The 16,862-nt window shown below is 42.2% G+C and overlaps 2 protein-coding genes across 2 annotated transcripts in view; both read right to left on the bottom strand.

The window, feature by feature from the left end:
* LOC109958524 (plectin-like) overlaps nucleotides 1-16,862 on the bottom strand; it is a 151,140-nt gene that overhangs the window by 76,907 nt on the left and 57,371 nt on the right. The window lies entirely within an intron of this gene.
* On the bottom strand, nucleotides 10,934-14,856 carry LOC109958499 (uncharacterized). The gene is made up of 2 exons (XM_020597195.1): nucleotides 11,493-14,856; nucleotides 10,934-11,409 (listed from the first exon to the last, which is right to left on the bottom strand). The coding sequence occupies exons 1-2, from the start codon at nucleotides 14,551-14,553 to the stop codon at nucleotides 10,934-10,936; spliced, it is 3,537 nt and encodes a 1,178-aa protein (XP_020452851.1). The 5' UTR covers nucleotides 14,554-14,856.

The following is a 16,862-nucleotide window of genomic DNA, read 5'->3' as shown; positions in this document are numbered from 1 at the left end:
ATTATAATAGTAAGGTATAGATTTTACTATGTAAAATGTCCTGAGACTTTTGTTGTGATTTGGCGCTATACAAATAAAATTGATTTGAGTTGAACTGAAGTGAATTTTAGTTACTCATTTACTGTACAATGACAATACTGCTTTAAACCTTGCAGCCTCATAAACACTGAGCTAAGAGCCTATAAAATGTAACTTCTAGCCAAAGTTTTGTTTGACATTACTCCTACTCATTATTATGTTTAGACACATTTATGACACCACACCTTGGTCTTTAGAGTGACTGTTCCCATAGTCATGTCCTTAGCACAGGTGTGCCAAAGCATCCGTGGATCGTTAAATGTATGCCCTGTGAGAGATACTGCTCCAGCACGATCTGTTCTGAAATGTTTCAGCATCACAACAGTGAACCAACTCAAGCTGAGTTATACATATAGTGGCAAAATATCTTCCATTAAAACATTTAAATGTATTGTCAATGTATTCAAAGATTATAAATGAATAACAAATTAATTGAAGTGGATTAAATTTTAGATTTAAATCGATGCCCTGTGATAAACTGGTGACACGTCCAAGGTGTTTTTAAAGACATTTACACCTAAAACTGGTGCATTACACTGACAGCAGAAGACATGCAAATAAATATACAGTAGATAATGAAAAGCAGATGCAGCATGTTATTGAGTTCTATATATGAGAAAACCAAAATTTCAGTCTAAAACTGGTTACTTTTGATCAGTCTCTCTGAGCATGACTCTAGTAGCGACAGCCATGTGGTTTCGCCCTGATAAAACACACAGTAACTCCTCCCCACCCAGTGCTCATGTCAGCTCCCTCCACTCACCTGTACAGCACATCTTACTGTACAGATAGCTGCTTCTTTCAGCATACGAGCTCAGCAGATAATTCCTTGGCTCAGGGTTCCCTGAGGCAGCCATTACAATCCTGACGGAACCAGGCACAATAAGAGGCCTGGGTGTCCCTCGGTGTTTCACACACACCGTGCCGGCTGGTGAGAGGCAATTTAAAAAGAAACAGGAATCACTTTCTAATAAGGTTTGCCCTGCCTCCCTCAACAAGTAGACAGAAAACAGACAGGTAATTCAACATAGCTCTGTGATCTTTGTTCATGCTGATCTTTGATTCAGATATGGTTGATACATTATGCCTATTACTACTCCATATAGTATGCAAATAACAATGTTTACTCTTAATTATTTTCACTTGTTGCATTTTTCCCAGCCAGTGGTGCAATAATTAATAAACATTAGAAAGAAACATCAACTATTAGATCATCTAAAACTGGACCCCAGGATGTAAATGTGAAGGTCAACAAAAGTCACTTTGTCAGAACTACACTGCCCTATTTTCATCTGTTTGTTCAGAGTCAGTGTTTATATTTCAGTTTGTGCACACACAAGCATTAAAAAGGGCAGGTGCTAAAGCCTGAGGGTGTGACGGTGTGTATCACTGTTGTCATGTTTCTCGGCGGTTTAACTGCAGCCCTAAAGCAACAGGGAGAGTCTCTTGTGGTGCTACTATTATTAGTTTTTGATCTCCTAAGGGCTTTCTGTAAGCATTCTGAAAATCAACAAGTATCATGTTCTCAGCATCACTTGCAGAATAAATGCTATGAATGAAGATGGCAAAGCATGATGAATAAATCCTATCTCCATAGAGTAATGATTTTGTGTCTGGCACAGCGACAGCAGGAAGCAGCATACTCTCGCAGGCACACGTAGCTGCTGTTGCTAGTCAACTTTACAATGTGATCACAGGGTACATCTAGTCCTAGGTCACACTTAAATGGGAAAGTGACCTAAAAATGTTGCATTCCCTTTGTAAATGGCACTGAGCACTGATCCAGCAGCACACAGGAGGCTCTCTGATGTCCTCACACGTTGCACTAACCACAACCAGTCACAGAGCAGCATTTTCAGTTGACCTGCTTGGACCTGCTTTTACAGCAAACATCACTCGTTTCACCTCAAAATAAATACATGTGTTGTTTATAACAGGGTGTTAATGTCTTTTATAATATAATTTAGTTTAAGAATGGCAAATGTAACCATTTTAAGGCTATATTTTTATTATGTGGAAATGAACTGGCATCAGGACTATTTCACAACATGTCCATGCAAAATTATTTAGAGATATCTGACTGTTGACAAATGTCTGTTGTTCCACTAAAAGCATAATCAAATAGCTAATATCATTTTGGGAAATATAGCCTACTTATTTGCTTTCTTGCTAAGAGTTAGGTATGCAGATCAGTAAGGTTCCAACATTTCTCTGTACAACATGAAGATAAAACCAGCAGCTAGTTAGCTTAGCTTAGAACAGCTAGCCTGGCACTGCCTGAAGGTGACAACAATCATCTACCTGCACTTTAATCCGTCACTGTATGGAGCAGTGACTGCTGAGAAATCTCTAATGGAGAAACCCTTCAGACAGAATGTGTTTCCATAGTCCCATTACTGCTCCAAATGAACAGCCAGCATGTGCTCTCATTTGAGTTTGTTCACTGTTCTCAAAGTTCACCGTTTATGTTGTGACTCATGCCCAACAGCTCACCAGCAGCAGTCACAGTGGTGTACATTGTTTAGGCTGCTTTATATACAGTACACTCATGGAAACTATTCACTCATTCACACACACACACACACACTGGTGTACAGTAAGTAGAAGCTTCAGAGTGGGAGTTCTGGCTGTTTCCAGGAAGAATGCTGGCTTTTCCACAAACCTGGCCAAAGCCACAACCAGAACCTAACCATCGCAGCCCGCACAGCTCTGTAAGCTCCTGCATTCATTTCTAAAGGAGCATTTGCATGGCAGTTAAATGAAACTCATGCTCATAGCATGTCAAAAAAATACTTCCCACATTTTTCACACCTGTGGTGCAAGAGAAATGACTTGTGAGTGTTCTTTAGCTACAACAAACACCTGTTCAACCTGTTATGCCTGAGAGTACTCCCTGTGAGAATTATCAATCAATTATACAAAGCAATGTAAAGACCGAGAGCTCTAAAACATATGTTACTCAGCATGAATGTTGGAATGCACATGCCTGGACTGACAGGTGTCAGTTTAAGTTAAAAAAAATGTGCTACAGTATATCCTGCTAGGGGCCTGGGCTTGAACCACCAACCTTGGCAATCTGTGGAAGGGAAACATACATATGGAAGGTCAAACTTCACAGAAGGATTGTCAAGTGATGACATAAGTTCGTTATTCAGCTGACCACATTAAAACATGGCCAGGGGAAAATGTTAACATTAATGTTCCCACCTCTGCAAGCACAGCACAAGTAACAGTGCTCAGAAGAAAACGAAACCCCAGTGGTGCAGTATCTGTCCTAACTGCTGTAAAGAGCAGCACGAGCCAAGGACAGAGCACAGAGCTGACATCACGCAGAATGGATGCCAGTGGAAAGGGGAACACTTAAGACTAAAAAGCTCCATGACAGTCCAGGCCCGAAGAGCACAGGTCAGCAGGGACAGCAGCTGTATTTAACTTCTCACTACATGAAAACATTACTGACAAAATGTCAGGCTCAGTAAATTCACTAAATGTTTAGTATTTGCCAGTCGAATGCTAGATGGTTAAGTCTTTACTATATTAGGGAATTATAAGGAAAAAAATATATTACATTGCATGAAAAATATTAATAGGGATGACGTATTTTTATTGTTAAATGTGGCATATCCATCATGAAAGTTATTATCAAAAGTAGCCTTTTTCTGCCCTTGGTCATCAAAAATTAAATCATCACATCATGATACACGATTGAAGCCGAGTTAAACAAACTATATCTCAGCCCAGTTTCCTCATACTTTGCTCCTTTTGTTATCTATATTGTATTAGAGTATATTATATGGGCACGTTCCCTAGATAATAACAACACTGTTTGGAGAAAATGCGTTTAGAAGGTATTTTTGTCAAAAACCAAGGTTTTTGTGGCAATACATGCAACAGTTCTTGAGACTTTTTTGTCAGGACCACTGCACTGCTTATGCAGCTTATAAGTGAAGTTGTAAATAATACTCCTTTTGTAAACATAAACCAATAAGTCATGGCTTTAACCAGCTTATACCTGCAGTATTAGAGGGCACTGTTTGTTGGGCGTTTTACGCATACAATTTTTTGTTTCTCCAGGGTAAATTCAAGATAAAGTCATTAAAGCGTTGCCACTGGACATGCACATAGATTCATGTCTTTTGCGGTCTGCTGGTTCAAAAGCTGGCAACCGGTTTGGGGCCTGGCAGTCCCTCCAGCCTAGCAGGTGCACTAAACCAGTGCTAAGAGACAGTGTTTCATCTTACCGAAGAAACACCAGGACACCCTTCAGCAAGTATACACAAACACACACCCACACACATTGTTGATCCATAACCACACATGACTAAACAGGTTCGGGTGGATCCTTATGAAGCCATTGTAATAGCACACATTAGTCATTTTGCAGTGCAAGAAGAAAAGTAGTTACTGTAAGTTTAGCTAGGTGGAGTCTGGACTGGCACAGGATTAATGCAGGATACACAAGGAGCTGTGTGTACCTGGCAGCGCCTCCAACTTCAGATCAGTATCAAGGAAAATAAAGTAATAAAACTGATACAGGCATAAACACAATGAAGAGACATATGCAAATTGATAAATATGCAAAAACATTCTCTGGACCTAAAGGCGGAAATGCTAAAACAACATTTGCACTAGCATCAACATTTATTTCAGACAAAGGAAGAAAAAGATGGAAGTAAAGCAGACAACATCCAGCTACTCTGAGACTTGGCTTATTTAACCTTTACAAACCACTCTGTTCTAATATCCTACACCTTGGAGCTCTCATGTTCTTCTTGTATTTTCTTAAGCCCCAAAATACAATCAGGGAGACTAAATACCCCAAAACTACCAGGCAGGGAGAGTGGGTCCTGGGGGCTTGCAGGCATTTGTTGTTGGGACAGAAGGGATGAGAGGATGAATCTGGGCTGTGGTGACAGGTGGACCTTCACAGAGAAGGGAGGAAGGGGGGAGTGGGACAGCATGGGTGTGTCAGCAGTGACGATTTTAAGAAAGACAAGCAGGAATTCTTGCTGTTTTCCCCACCCTAAAGCTATTACTTAAAGTCTTCCTCTGGTCTGCTTGTCCTTGTTCAAAACTGGCATGTTAGAAATTAATACAAATCAATAATCCTTTCAAATACACCACGTTAGAAGCGCAAATACTTTCCAAATCCAACTTTAGCTGCTATCTACATTTGAGGATTATTCTAGATATCTCTCTGTTTCAATTGCTACTATTTAGCAAGAAGAATTAGAACTATATCCAATATTTGACCTTATTTACAAGTACTTCATCTCTGAAGATGAGCTTGCTATCTGTATTTCTGACTGATGACTCATTTTAGAAGAACAGTCAAACTCAATAAGGCAATGACAGCAATGATAACTTTAGGGAAGTCCAACCTGCTTCTCATTGTTTCATCCAGCCTATCTAAAGTGACAGGATTTTGGAATTACAACAGCCCACAGACTTTTTGCTGTTGAATATCTTTAAGTTTTAGGACTGCAACTGACTGGTGACACAGCAATAATAAGGTAATGGCTACAACTTTAAAACAAGAAGTACCACTTCACAGTTATAAATCTCCACCAACCAGTCAAATTCACAGGAAGGGGACCAATGTGAGGGCACTGTGACCCTGATCTCTGACCACCCAAATAGAATCAGTTCCTCCTTGAGTCCAAGTGGACATTTGAGCCAAATCTGAATAAATTCCCTCAATGTGTTCCTGAGATATCACATTCACAGGAATGGGCCAGATGGATAACCTGGAAACATAATGCCTTCGGCTACGGTTATCATGGCACATGGCATTAAAACCCTAACTTTATCTGAGACACAACAACAACACAAAACACACTTCAGCAGATGTGATAAGGCTGTGTTGGATGACAGTGGCTGGTTGTGGTTATGCAGCAATCTGAAATAGCCTAGACACACACACACACACACACACACACTTAAAAGGTATAGATTTTAAACAAAATGCACTCTTTATAAGACATCCTTGCTTGTTGATGTCCATGAAATGTCAGATAAACAAGAAAGACACCTCCTCAAGGTCCTAAAGGTGACAAGGGGGAGGTGTGTCTGTGTGTGGGGGGGTGACACTGTCCCCACTGTCCTCACCTACGTCTATCCGCATACCATCATACCATCAAATAAAGGAAAATACAGAAGGCAGCCAACCTCGCTGATAATTCATGTCAGTCACATTGTCGAGAGGTTAAATATGGAATACAGTGCTGCAGTCGTAGCTGAAGTCGCCGAAGGCTGCTGTTTGTTAAACGTGAATGTGTGTGTGTCTCTGTTGTGTTCATGTCAGTATGTGCACCGAATTCACACGGTCCGTTTGCCAAGAACACACCAACATCAGCCAAACAGACGATTGGTGTTAGACACAGACAGACATGGCACAGCAACCCCACTCTGTGGACCTACCAGGTATGATCTTCATCTAAGAACAGAGAGGATGAGGAGGAAGAGGGTGAAGAAAAAGAGAGCTGGACAGAAGAGGAAGAAGAAGACAGGAGAGGCTCTTGTTTGCTCTGAACTGCCTTGTTTCTCCCTTGTCTTAAACTTTGACAGCCAGTGCCTGCTGTTTGGATCCGTCAGCCTTTTCTCCCATAGCCAGAGGAGGAGGGACAACATGACAAGCCTGGGGAAGGGGGCAGGGGCAAAGGGCTTAGAAGGCTCAGAGGGGTGGGTGGCCAGGGGGAGAGGGCTGGAGCTGACTGACTGTTATAAATATCCACTAGAGCCAGATGATCACACAGAGTCACAGTTAGAAACAGATGGAAGAGCTCTGGTGAGACTCTTGGCTACACTTGCCCCCTAGAGACAACCCCCACAAACAGAAGCAGACCCCCTCTCTCTTTTCCTCTATTGCTCTTTGTGATGCTGCCAGTGGCGGGTATGCTCTGTGATATCACAGCTCTCAGCCAGAGAAGAGATCGGAGTGTCCACTGGGGTACAGCTTGATTAACATATGCTAGAGTCATAATATTGTCAGCATGTACAAAGGCAGACTGGTCACAATTATATCACAGGAAACCCGTTTTACTTAAAGACAGCAAAACACAACACAATATGTGATATAACAAACTGGTGGTGATCTGGGACTTTCAGTTTATTCTACTGTTACTTAGTGACATTTAAACAGTAAAAGATACAGGTTAAATTGGATGTATTTATTGGCATTAAGGGAAAAAGTACTGGCAGGAGCATTAAATATATGGCAACAAAATCAGTAAATATGAAAACTGAGGACTAACACTGATGGAATATTTAGTAAAACAAGAAAGTCTAGCACAAAATGTTCATCACCAAACTGGAGTTTAATGATGGACAGACTGAGAGCATGGCTAGAGTTCTCAGTGTTCATCCCCTATTGCTCCTGGACCACAGCGATGTGCATCATTCTCTAAATATAGTAGACTCTGTATAGCTTTGTCAGTTGTAGTGTTGACAACTGGTTCCATTTGTATGTAATGCTAAAAGCAATTCCACTCTGTTTCTGGAGAGCAGATCGTGGATTGTCTTCCTTCATGAAACATGGATGGATGCAATGTGTGCAATGAAGGCATCTATACTGAGAAACCATGGAGTGGATTTATAGATAATTGCATCGAATTCCTCCATGAATATCCCCATGTGCCTTCACAAACTTCTGAACTTGCCAGGCTCCTCATGCACATGTCATCTATAATAGACCACATAGCCCAAAGGTATTCTAAGCTTGTGTCCAGAGGGAAATACCTCTTTAATCAATCTGCATCCCTCTACCTATCAATCAGATTCATCTAAACAGGTGGTGCCCCTTGAGATAATACAGTATAAAATAAAAGTAAAAACATAAAGGTCAAACCCGGGTGAACCTTATAAGGCTAAAAACAGCCCAACAGCATTTCTGAACATATGGAGATTAAAAGCATCTCATCATCTTAACTGTTAAAGTGCTAAAACGAGTATATTCTGCATCATTGTCCAGCCTCTAGTCATTATGTTGCAATAGACAGCCATTAAATGTGATATCAGCCTGTGCTTGCCAGCAGAGGAGTTGACATTGGCAGCTAAACCCACTGTGCTGAAAGATCACACAGAACTGGCTCATGGGAGAAAATTGTCCTTTAGTTTATGTGTGTACGTATGTATGTATGTATGTATGTTAATCCTGCCCATGAAGAATATCACAAAAACTCTTTTGGACTGATTGGACTGAATGTAATGACTGCAGACTGCAGCCCACTCAGGTTTCATTCTAACTCCGTATTATCAGTCCTGACACACACTCCTGTAACAACTTCCCTTCACTAACAAAATGTTTGCTTGGTGTGCTTGAGTCTCAGTTTATGAAATGTAGAGCGATACATATTGACAATCATGAGGAGTCTGATAAAATGTGTGTAGTGATTTCACAAGTGGAGTCACCAGGCAAAGATAAGGCATGAGAACTAAGGTCATTTGCTTTGTTTTAAGCAAATAATTACTACTCTACTTAAGCTACCAACTCAAAACATAGTCTATTGATAAATACCATGACTTCTGAATGTTCATTTTGTCCCTTTTCAGTTGGTTTTCTACTCCAAAAGGCCAAGCTCATAATTCAAGCCCTCAGACATCAGAATGGTGCGGGTGAGTCACAACATCAAAATGATGTGCCACCATAATGAAAGGCACAAAGCTGCAGTGTACTGTAGCTGTTCATTTAACCAATTGCACAAGAATGCAGAGATGAAAACATGGAGGACCTCTGTGGCATGTCCGGGATGTGATTTAGTCTCCTGCCCCTGGTGCCATGTGTGGGCATAGTTCAAATAGCCTGTCAAGCATGTCCACTTCATACAAAAGTGCTACAGCTTAAGCACGCACAGCGCCCGGTATTCAGCAGAAGACCAAAAGTGCCACACACAATGTCAAAGTGTTCCCTTGACATCAAAACCAGCCTAAGAAGTTCTTTTTCTGAAATCAACATTTTTATGGCACAAGTCAGTTTTTTGAATACTTTCCTTGTTCCTGGTTTCCACATCACTAATGCAGTGCAATGATAACATACCAAGAATACCACACTCACAAGGATTACAGCACAAAAGAATATTTCTGTGAAGCCCTTTAACCTACTCATCACATCTAAAGTAAAAACAAACACAAAAAAACAATTTTTATTGCTTTGACTACTTCTGAGCTTTATAACAAACAAACAAATAAATGAATAAATAAAGTCTGCCCACTATATGATGAGAAATACTGTACAGTATGTTTTACTTGGAACTGAATCTAAACAGCACTGACTGCATTTGAAGCATTTTGACAGATAACAATGGCAGTTAATGGACAGCAGATGTCAGTAGTAGGTCAGCAAACACGGTGGTCATCTCACAGACTGGCAATGTTGTATTCTGATGATAATCTGAGTTAAATGCTATCTCTGGGTCACACTGTTTTTATCTACCTGCAAAAGGGGGCTGATTTTCCTGATGAGCACCACGGACTGAACAAAGGGACTAGGCTGCTAATTGAATCCAGAGCAGCTGTCACATGTGGAACTAAACAAACACACCCGCAGAGCTGTGAGCAAGCTATTCCAGCTTCCTGAGTCTTTGTCTGTTGCTCACACCCACAACAGACAACGCCCATGTGAAGTTCCTGGCATAAACCCTCTCAAAAATGCGCACGCTAGACAGAATAGCATGTTATTTTACCTATGAAAGTTGTGAAATATTATACATCTTCCAAAATCTGGGATGATTTAATAGGAGCAATACCAGTTTCACTTCAGCAGAGCCAACAACACGGTCACATGGCGCCTTTCCTTGGCCTTTCTGGAACTTTTATTTTCCAGATGCAGAAAAGGAGGTGTGCATACAGTGCTGGTCTCACACTGTCAGCATAACTCCCATATCCTTAGCATAACTTTACATAATGGCATGCAGGGGGTACACATACAAGAAAGGCTGAAAAACAGAATCAAGTAAACAACCGCAGAGAATAAACCAGTGCCAAGAGCACAGTCTTACTGGAGCAAAGAGGAGAAATACTCCCAGCAGCACCACACCTCCCTCACTTACTTAGTTTGGCTTTAACTCCTGCACAACTATCTCTACAGGGAAAAGGCGAGGCTGAACTTCACCAAACAGTCCCATCTCACTGGAATGACTGCAGGTTTGCAGAATCTCATTTGGCAAACACCCAGAGATGGTTCCAAAGATTACCGTTGTCAAATATGTGCAGAGCTCAGTTTATTATCCAACAGAACTGGAATTCCCCACCCCAAAAACGGTGACTTTGACTGCACAGAATAATAATTGCCACTAATATGCATCAACAGTGTGGGAAATTGCATTTAACCTCGTGCACTACTCAAGACTGCAGTCAAGTTTTCTTACACAGGTTAGTTTTTAAGTGCTAGTTTCACCGATGATTATGTGTGGAAGAGAAATCTATGTTCTAATAGCTGTGTGAAATGTGACAGTGTTTCAAATACACCCCAGGATGTGCTACAGTATGACAGTGTTACTAATACTTCATCTGATTTAACACACACGTAATAAAATCACAGCCACATCTCAATGGACTCTTCTCACCCTCTCACTGAAGCTATTCCTAAAGAAAGACTGCGTCTAGTCCATAATCAAAAAACAGAGGCTGGGCTCTGTAATATCTTAACTATAAGTCATAACCCGTAATCACACTGCTCCAAATAATACTTTGGAAAAGAAGTCAGAGACAAATAGTCACAGTATGGGAATGTTCCTTGGCATATAAGTACACAATAGTGTGGAAGGGCTACAACTGAGCTGTCATCACATACGTTACCTAAGACCTCCCACACGTCAAAGAAAGGTGGGAACCTACTGTAGGTGCACAAGCAATTACATCACATGCAAAGTGAGCAGGACAAGGCAGGAAGCAGGTCTACTGGCATGCATTCAAACAAACCTTCAATGAAATTAGGCCACTTCTTCTCCTGAGGCTCCTCCAGTGAGTGGTCCCATTCTGTATCAGCTGAGGCTTCTTTCATCTTGGCCCCTTCATCCCTGTTCAAAAGTGCCATCTCTGATATGATCTGTCCCTTAATACCCATGTCCCGTTCCACTTCTTCTGCCTCACATTGCACAGGTGGTGGAGGAGATGTCTGCTCCCCAGCTGCCTGAGGATTAACAAGCTGCTTCACCTCAACTATCTCTTCTTCTACTACTACAATTTTCCTCTTCATGGTTGCCTCGTCTGTGTCAGGGCTTTTAGAGTTACAGGTGTCACCCAAGTCAGGCTGTGCAGGCTGGGAAGCCCCAGGTGTGGCAGTCACAGAGGGTGTGTCCTCCTTCAAGTCCCTCTTCTTCTCTTCCTCGTGCTCTGAGGCCTCAGTTACAGAGAGCTTTTTCTGTGTGCTGTGCTCTGCTGCCTGAGTGGTCAAATGTTGTGCAACTCTGGGAGGCCGTGGGCTGGAGCTGCGCCTGCCTCTGCCGTTACTGTTGCTGCTGACGCTAATTCTCCGGCTGCGGGTGCTTCCCTAGCAGTGGAGGATGTTTTTGGTTTCGGAACCTCCCGCTTGATTTTTTCTGTATTGAGCAGTACTGGCTCCGCCTCCCCTTTGTCTGCTGGGGCCTCAGAGAGCACAGCTGCTGACTGCCTGGTTTCCTCACTGCACATTCTTTTGGGAACAATCTTTGGAGAAACACTGGTTTCTGTCAGTTCAGAGGCCATGACAGGGCTGCCTTTACCTGTGGCCTTAGGAAATGATGTAATCATAGTGGATGGCAAAACTTCAGGCAAAATGACAGGCTTTGTGGTTACAGTCTCTGATTCTGAGGCCTTAGCCTGCTTTTTTTCTTTGCCTTTCTTCTTACCCTTTGAAGATTCCTCTGTAGCTTTCCCTGTGCTTGAAAGGGATTTAGTGACAATTGTGGGTTTCTGAGATTCTGACAGTGGTGCAGGGCTTTCCTCTTCACATTTGGAGCTTTCTTGTATGGCTTCAACTTGGATTACTTTTTTCACCTTCCCTGTTTCCACTTTGATGATGGCAGTTTCCTCTGACTTCATGTGGGGCAACATAGCACTTAATTCACCCTTGGAGAGTAATGGTCCATGTGTGATCTTGCTGACATTGCTTTCCTCAACCGTTGCTCTTAGTTGTGCATCATCTGTATGCTCCACTGGCGAAACTGCAAGAATCTGACCTAATTCTTCTTCAGAAATAGTCTTAGCTTGTTCAGAAACTTCCTCCTTTGGTTTGCCATCGGCGTGTTTGGGTACTTCTTTTATTTGATCTTTATCAATGTCTGTTGGACTCCTTTTTTTCTCTACAGGTGTTCCCCCCTCAGTCTTTATACTGGGCTCTGAGGTCATCACTGGTAAGGGTTGGAGGGTATTCTTTACCACCTCCTCATGGAGCTTGTCTTCAGAGGTTTTTATCTCCTCCACCTTTGTGGCAGCTGGCTCCTCTGCAGTGACAGTCTTGGATATCTCACCTTTCTTTTTCTTTCTTTTGGATTTAGAGCTTCCTTCAAGCACTTGTTTGGTCTCTTTAATCACCTCTGTGGTGACAACATTGTGACTGTGCTGAGGTGAAGAGGTGTCTTTTTGCACTAATGTCGGGCCCTGTATTGAGTCTTTAAGCTCCTCCTCTGGTGCTACTTTTTCATCCTTCTTGACATGAGCAGTTATCTTTACATCTCTTTTTCCCTGTTTTCTAATCATCTCTGTTATTGTAGTTTCCCCCGTGACTGGTTGTGCAACTTCAGCATTGGCCACAGGTGCCATAAGGCTTGTTGTACTAATGGTGGTTTTACTTTCAAGTATTGAGGATTCAGTCACTGTAATAGTTTTCTGGAGAACGCCATCAGTTTTAGGCTTTTCTGAGAGATTCACTGAGGTCATTGTCATACCAATGGGTTCCTGAGACACTTTAACTGTGGAGAGCTCCTGTGCTATATTAGTAGACCCCTCTGGTTTGCTCTTGCTGCTGTCAGGTTTGGGTGTAGTGGTCTGTTGACTGATAGTTACTTTGGCAGGTTTTTTGGCTCTCTCGTGATCTGTTTTTGGTTCTACTGGAACTGGGGTCTTCTCTACTGTGGGTTTAAGTGATGCCTCAGTAACCTTTGTTTTTGTAAGCTTCTCTTCCTTGACATCTTTATTAACAGGTTTTGTGATGACAGAGGCGGCGGCATCAGTGGGAGTAAGACATTTGGAGGATTCCTGAGCAGATGCTATTGCAGTAACTGTCTGGGGTTTCCCCTCATCAGTTACGGTTCCAACTATAGTCGTCACCTCTGCAGACTTAACTGGATCCACAATCACCTTTTTGGTCTTCTGTCCTGTGACATCTCTATTGATAGATTTTGTGATGACACTGGTAGCTGTGGCAGTGTCAGTAATGAGACTGGTGGGTTCCCGAGGAGCAGCCATTGTGATAAGTGCTTGGGACTGTACTTTATCAATTACTGTTTCAGCTCTAGCCTTCACCTCTGCAGATTTAACTGGATCCACAGTGACCTTTTTTCTCTTGTCTTCTCTGATCTCTGTATCAGGAAATCTTGTGATGACTGATTTGCTTGTGAACATTTCACTAGACTTTGTGAAAGTTTTTTCATCAGTAATTTTAGGCTTCTCCTTATTTGTTTTGGGTTCTCCTAGAATCTTTGATGTTGCAGCAGCTGTAGCCTCAGTGACAGCAGCCACAGTTAATGGGAGGGCTGTTTTGGAGGACACTGTTGTCTGAGTGGTCTGCTGTACATCCTGTTTCAAAGCTGCCATCTGAACAGGCACAAGCACTTTCTCTTTTTGGACCTCAAACACTCTTCTCTCCTGTGATGTCATTACTGGCCTCTCTCTGCCTACAGCAGGCTGCTGACGAGAGAGTCTTTTCATCCTGCTCTCTTCCATCACCTCTGCTTCACTTCTGATGCTGCTTTCCTTGCTGAAGAGGGGCTGAGAATGGTCTTCCCCCTCCCATGATGCTTTTGGCCTGACTGGTTCTGCAGCCAGTGGACGGCCCCTGAACCTGGGGGTCCTATCAAAGTAGTTCTCCCTTTCTCCTGGACCCATCATCCTGTGGCGATAGCCTTGACGCTCCGCCACTGCCTCTTGGCTCTCTGCTTCACCCCTGCGTCCTGGCTTGGGAACATAAGAGGTAGGACCTTCAACAGATTGGACCCGTGTAGCACGCTGGGTAATGGCTTGAGAGGCAGCTGGCTTCCTCACCCTCTGCAGGGAGGCAGGGACAATCTCAGGGGGCAGGTGGAGGTAGTCACGCAGGTAAACAATGCCCTCATTGGTCAGGTACCAGTAGAAATGTCTCCAGGTAAATGTCTCCTTCACATAGCCCCTGGACTTAAGAGAGCCCATTGCACGAATTACTTGAAGGTTGCTCACATCATGCACATCAGGGTGCTTAATCTGAGGCCTCCTGTCCTTCTTGGCCACCATGACACCATCTCGAAACAGGACCTCATAGATGGCCCTTAGGTCCCGCAGGGGCATCAGCATTCCAGCAACCATTTTGTCTTATGTCAGTATATTCTCTCAAAGTAAAACTAAAAAGCACAACATCAAAGAAAGAGCGATTAGACTGTCTCACGTGTTGTTGTGACAAAGAATTCAGTGGTAAAACCGGCTGTCACATGCCTCTCAATACAACCGGAAAAAAAAATTAAGAACAAATCCTTGTGATCTTTTTTCTTACTTTATTTTCCTTGTTCTTCCTGATCCTTCGACTATCTTGAAGAAAATGAATATTCCTCTGTAAAATCTGACTTAAACAAAGCCAAAAGTGTGCTTCCCCCTGCATACAGCGGAGCTGGGAACGAACACTCTCTGTTCTGCCGAGATGGCAATGACAGAATGGAAGAGAGGCAGCATGTGTGTGTGTGAGAGAGAGAGAGAAAGAAAGAGAGAGAGAGTGAGCCACACTTCTCGGTCCGGCTCCTCCTACCCTCTCTCTCTATATTTCTTAGGGAAAAAATGGAATGGAAAAAAATTCTCACTAAAGTAAATAGTACAGCAGGAAGTATGAATCAAAGAAAAAAGCATCTGCAATGAAGTGATTAAAATGAAGCAAGAGCAAAGTCAAATGAATGGAGCAACACGCATGCTCTCTATCATTGTGAGCTCTGCGGAGACACCCACATGCACATGGAAGCATACACCTTCTCTATAATATCCACATGCACACACCGCTAAACACACACTATGACTAGCTTACACACACCCTTTGGTGTGTCACACACACCAGCCCAGTGAATGGGCAGTTCTAAACATTAGGCTAGTCAAGAACAAGATTCAATCAGTTACTGCCCTGGAGGGAGTCACTGGGCATCCATGTAGGTTACCAAGTGTCTAGTTTTACACATTTCCCTGATCATGTATCATGGAAGAACTTTTACCCCGACACACAAGGTTTTCAGGTCTTTTGTCACACAGTCTATGAGTGTGTAATGTAAAGGCTGGTGATGTTTGGGAAAAAAAAAACAACATAAAATCACCATTAATGTATTCTATTACTTACATTTTACAAATCTTTTTATAGACAGGATATGAAAAGATAAAACTGCCATGACAATCAAAGTCACACTCTGGTAATTTGATAAGACCAGTGACAAATTTGTCTTACTTCAACAATATTATGTTCACTGCTATTCATATCTGTGTTTGTTTAGTGGGTCACCAAGCCACTAAGGGTAGGATGCTACGTAGATTAATCATTACAGCACAGTAAAGTGATGCAACAGGCTGTAAAGCACCCTAAAGTTGTGCTGCTGTTACAGACCGCTAACATTAGAGCTCCTGTCTTGATTTCACCAAGTCTTTCTTGCACGACTATATAAAGAACTGTGCATTATAGCCAACACTTCCAGCACTCACAGGAACATGATATCAGCTTTCTATCCTGAGGTCACCTCTCTCCTCTGTACATCTGTCTCCCGTTCATCTCTCTGTGTCACTGAGACTGTTCTGTCATGATCAGTGTCCAAACTGAAAGGTAAACTGAACACTGGTGGACAGAACACATGAGCACATGCACTCTCATCTCATTGAAAAGACAAGAATATACTGAAGATTAGAGTAAGCAGACACTGTGCTGGAACAAAGTGATCAAGCAGTGGTGAATGGAAAGCGATGAAATGATGAATTCCCTCTGCTGTTTGAAACCACACACATTATTGCACAGTCAAACACTGCTGAATAACTTTTTTTGTTTGATTTGCCATGGCAACAGTCAAATCAAGTAAGCCACCTCTGAGTAAGTCACATATCCGCTTTCAGGGCAGCAGGCCATAAATCTGTTGTTCTGAACAACTGGACAATACTGTCATATATCAGAGCACTGTTTGCAAAGGCACTATGACCTGAAACAAACTATTAGCACATTACTAACGCTCTCATCAGTAATCAAGTGAATCAAAAATATTCAGGAGTAAAATTATGACCTGTAGAAACTGTATGCACTCAAAGACACAGACTTTATACATGACTGTAAAATAGAAACATTAAAATATAAGCACATTAAAATAAAGTGCAGAGGTTCAGCAAGTACTAAACAGATTCTCACCACCTTTGCTAATGCTGTCATAAAACCATTTACTTTCACACAACACTTCTCTGAAATGTACCTAGTCAGACTAGGAGGTTATCCTCCAGGCCATGTTAGTATACACCCACCTACAGCAGATATGCTCTAAAACATCCCTCATAATGTTAAGCTATCTTAGGTGGTGCACACAAAGTTAATTATTCAGAGTAAAGGCTGGGAGGAGTTGTCAGAGGAGGAATGAATCAATTACATGGTTCACTGTACAAGAAAGGCATTC

The sequence above is a fragment of the Monopterus albus genome, unplaced genomic scaffold (genome assembly GCF_001952655.1).
Source record: "Monopterus albus unplaced genomic scaffold, M_albus_1.0 scaffold33.1, whole genome shotgun sequence".
NCBI classification, from domain to species: Eukaryota; Metazoa; Chordata; class Actinopteri; order Synbranchiformes; family Synbranchidae; genus Monopterus; species Monopterus albus.
This window is presented reverse-complemented; position numbering and strand designations above follow the sequence as displayed.

Bases quoted from the DNA above. Each gene is read 5' to 3' on its own strand.
- LOC109958499 (XM_020597195.1), bottom strand. From the start codon at position 14,553: ATGGTTGCTGGAATGCTGATGCCCCTGCGGGACCTAAGGGCCATCTAT. The intron at 11,410-11,492 runs GCCTCCCAGAGT...CTGAGGCCTCAG, and splicing joins AGGCGCAGCTCCAGCCCACG to AGCACGAGGAAGAGAAGAAG.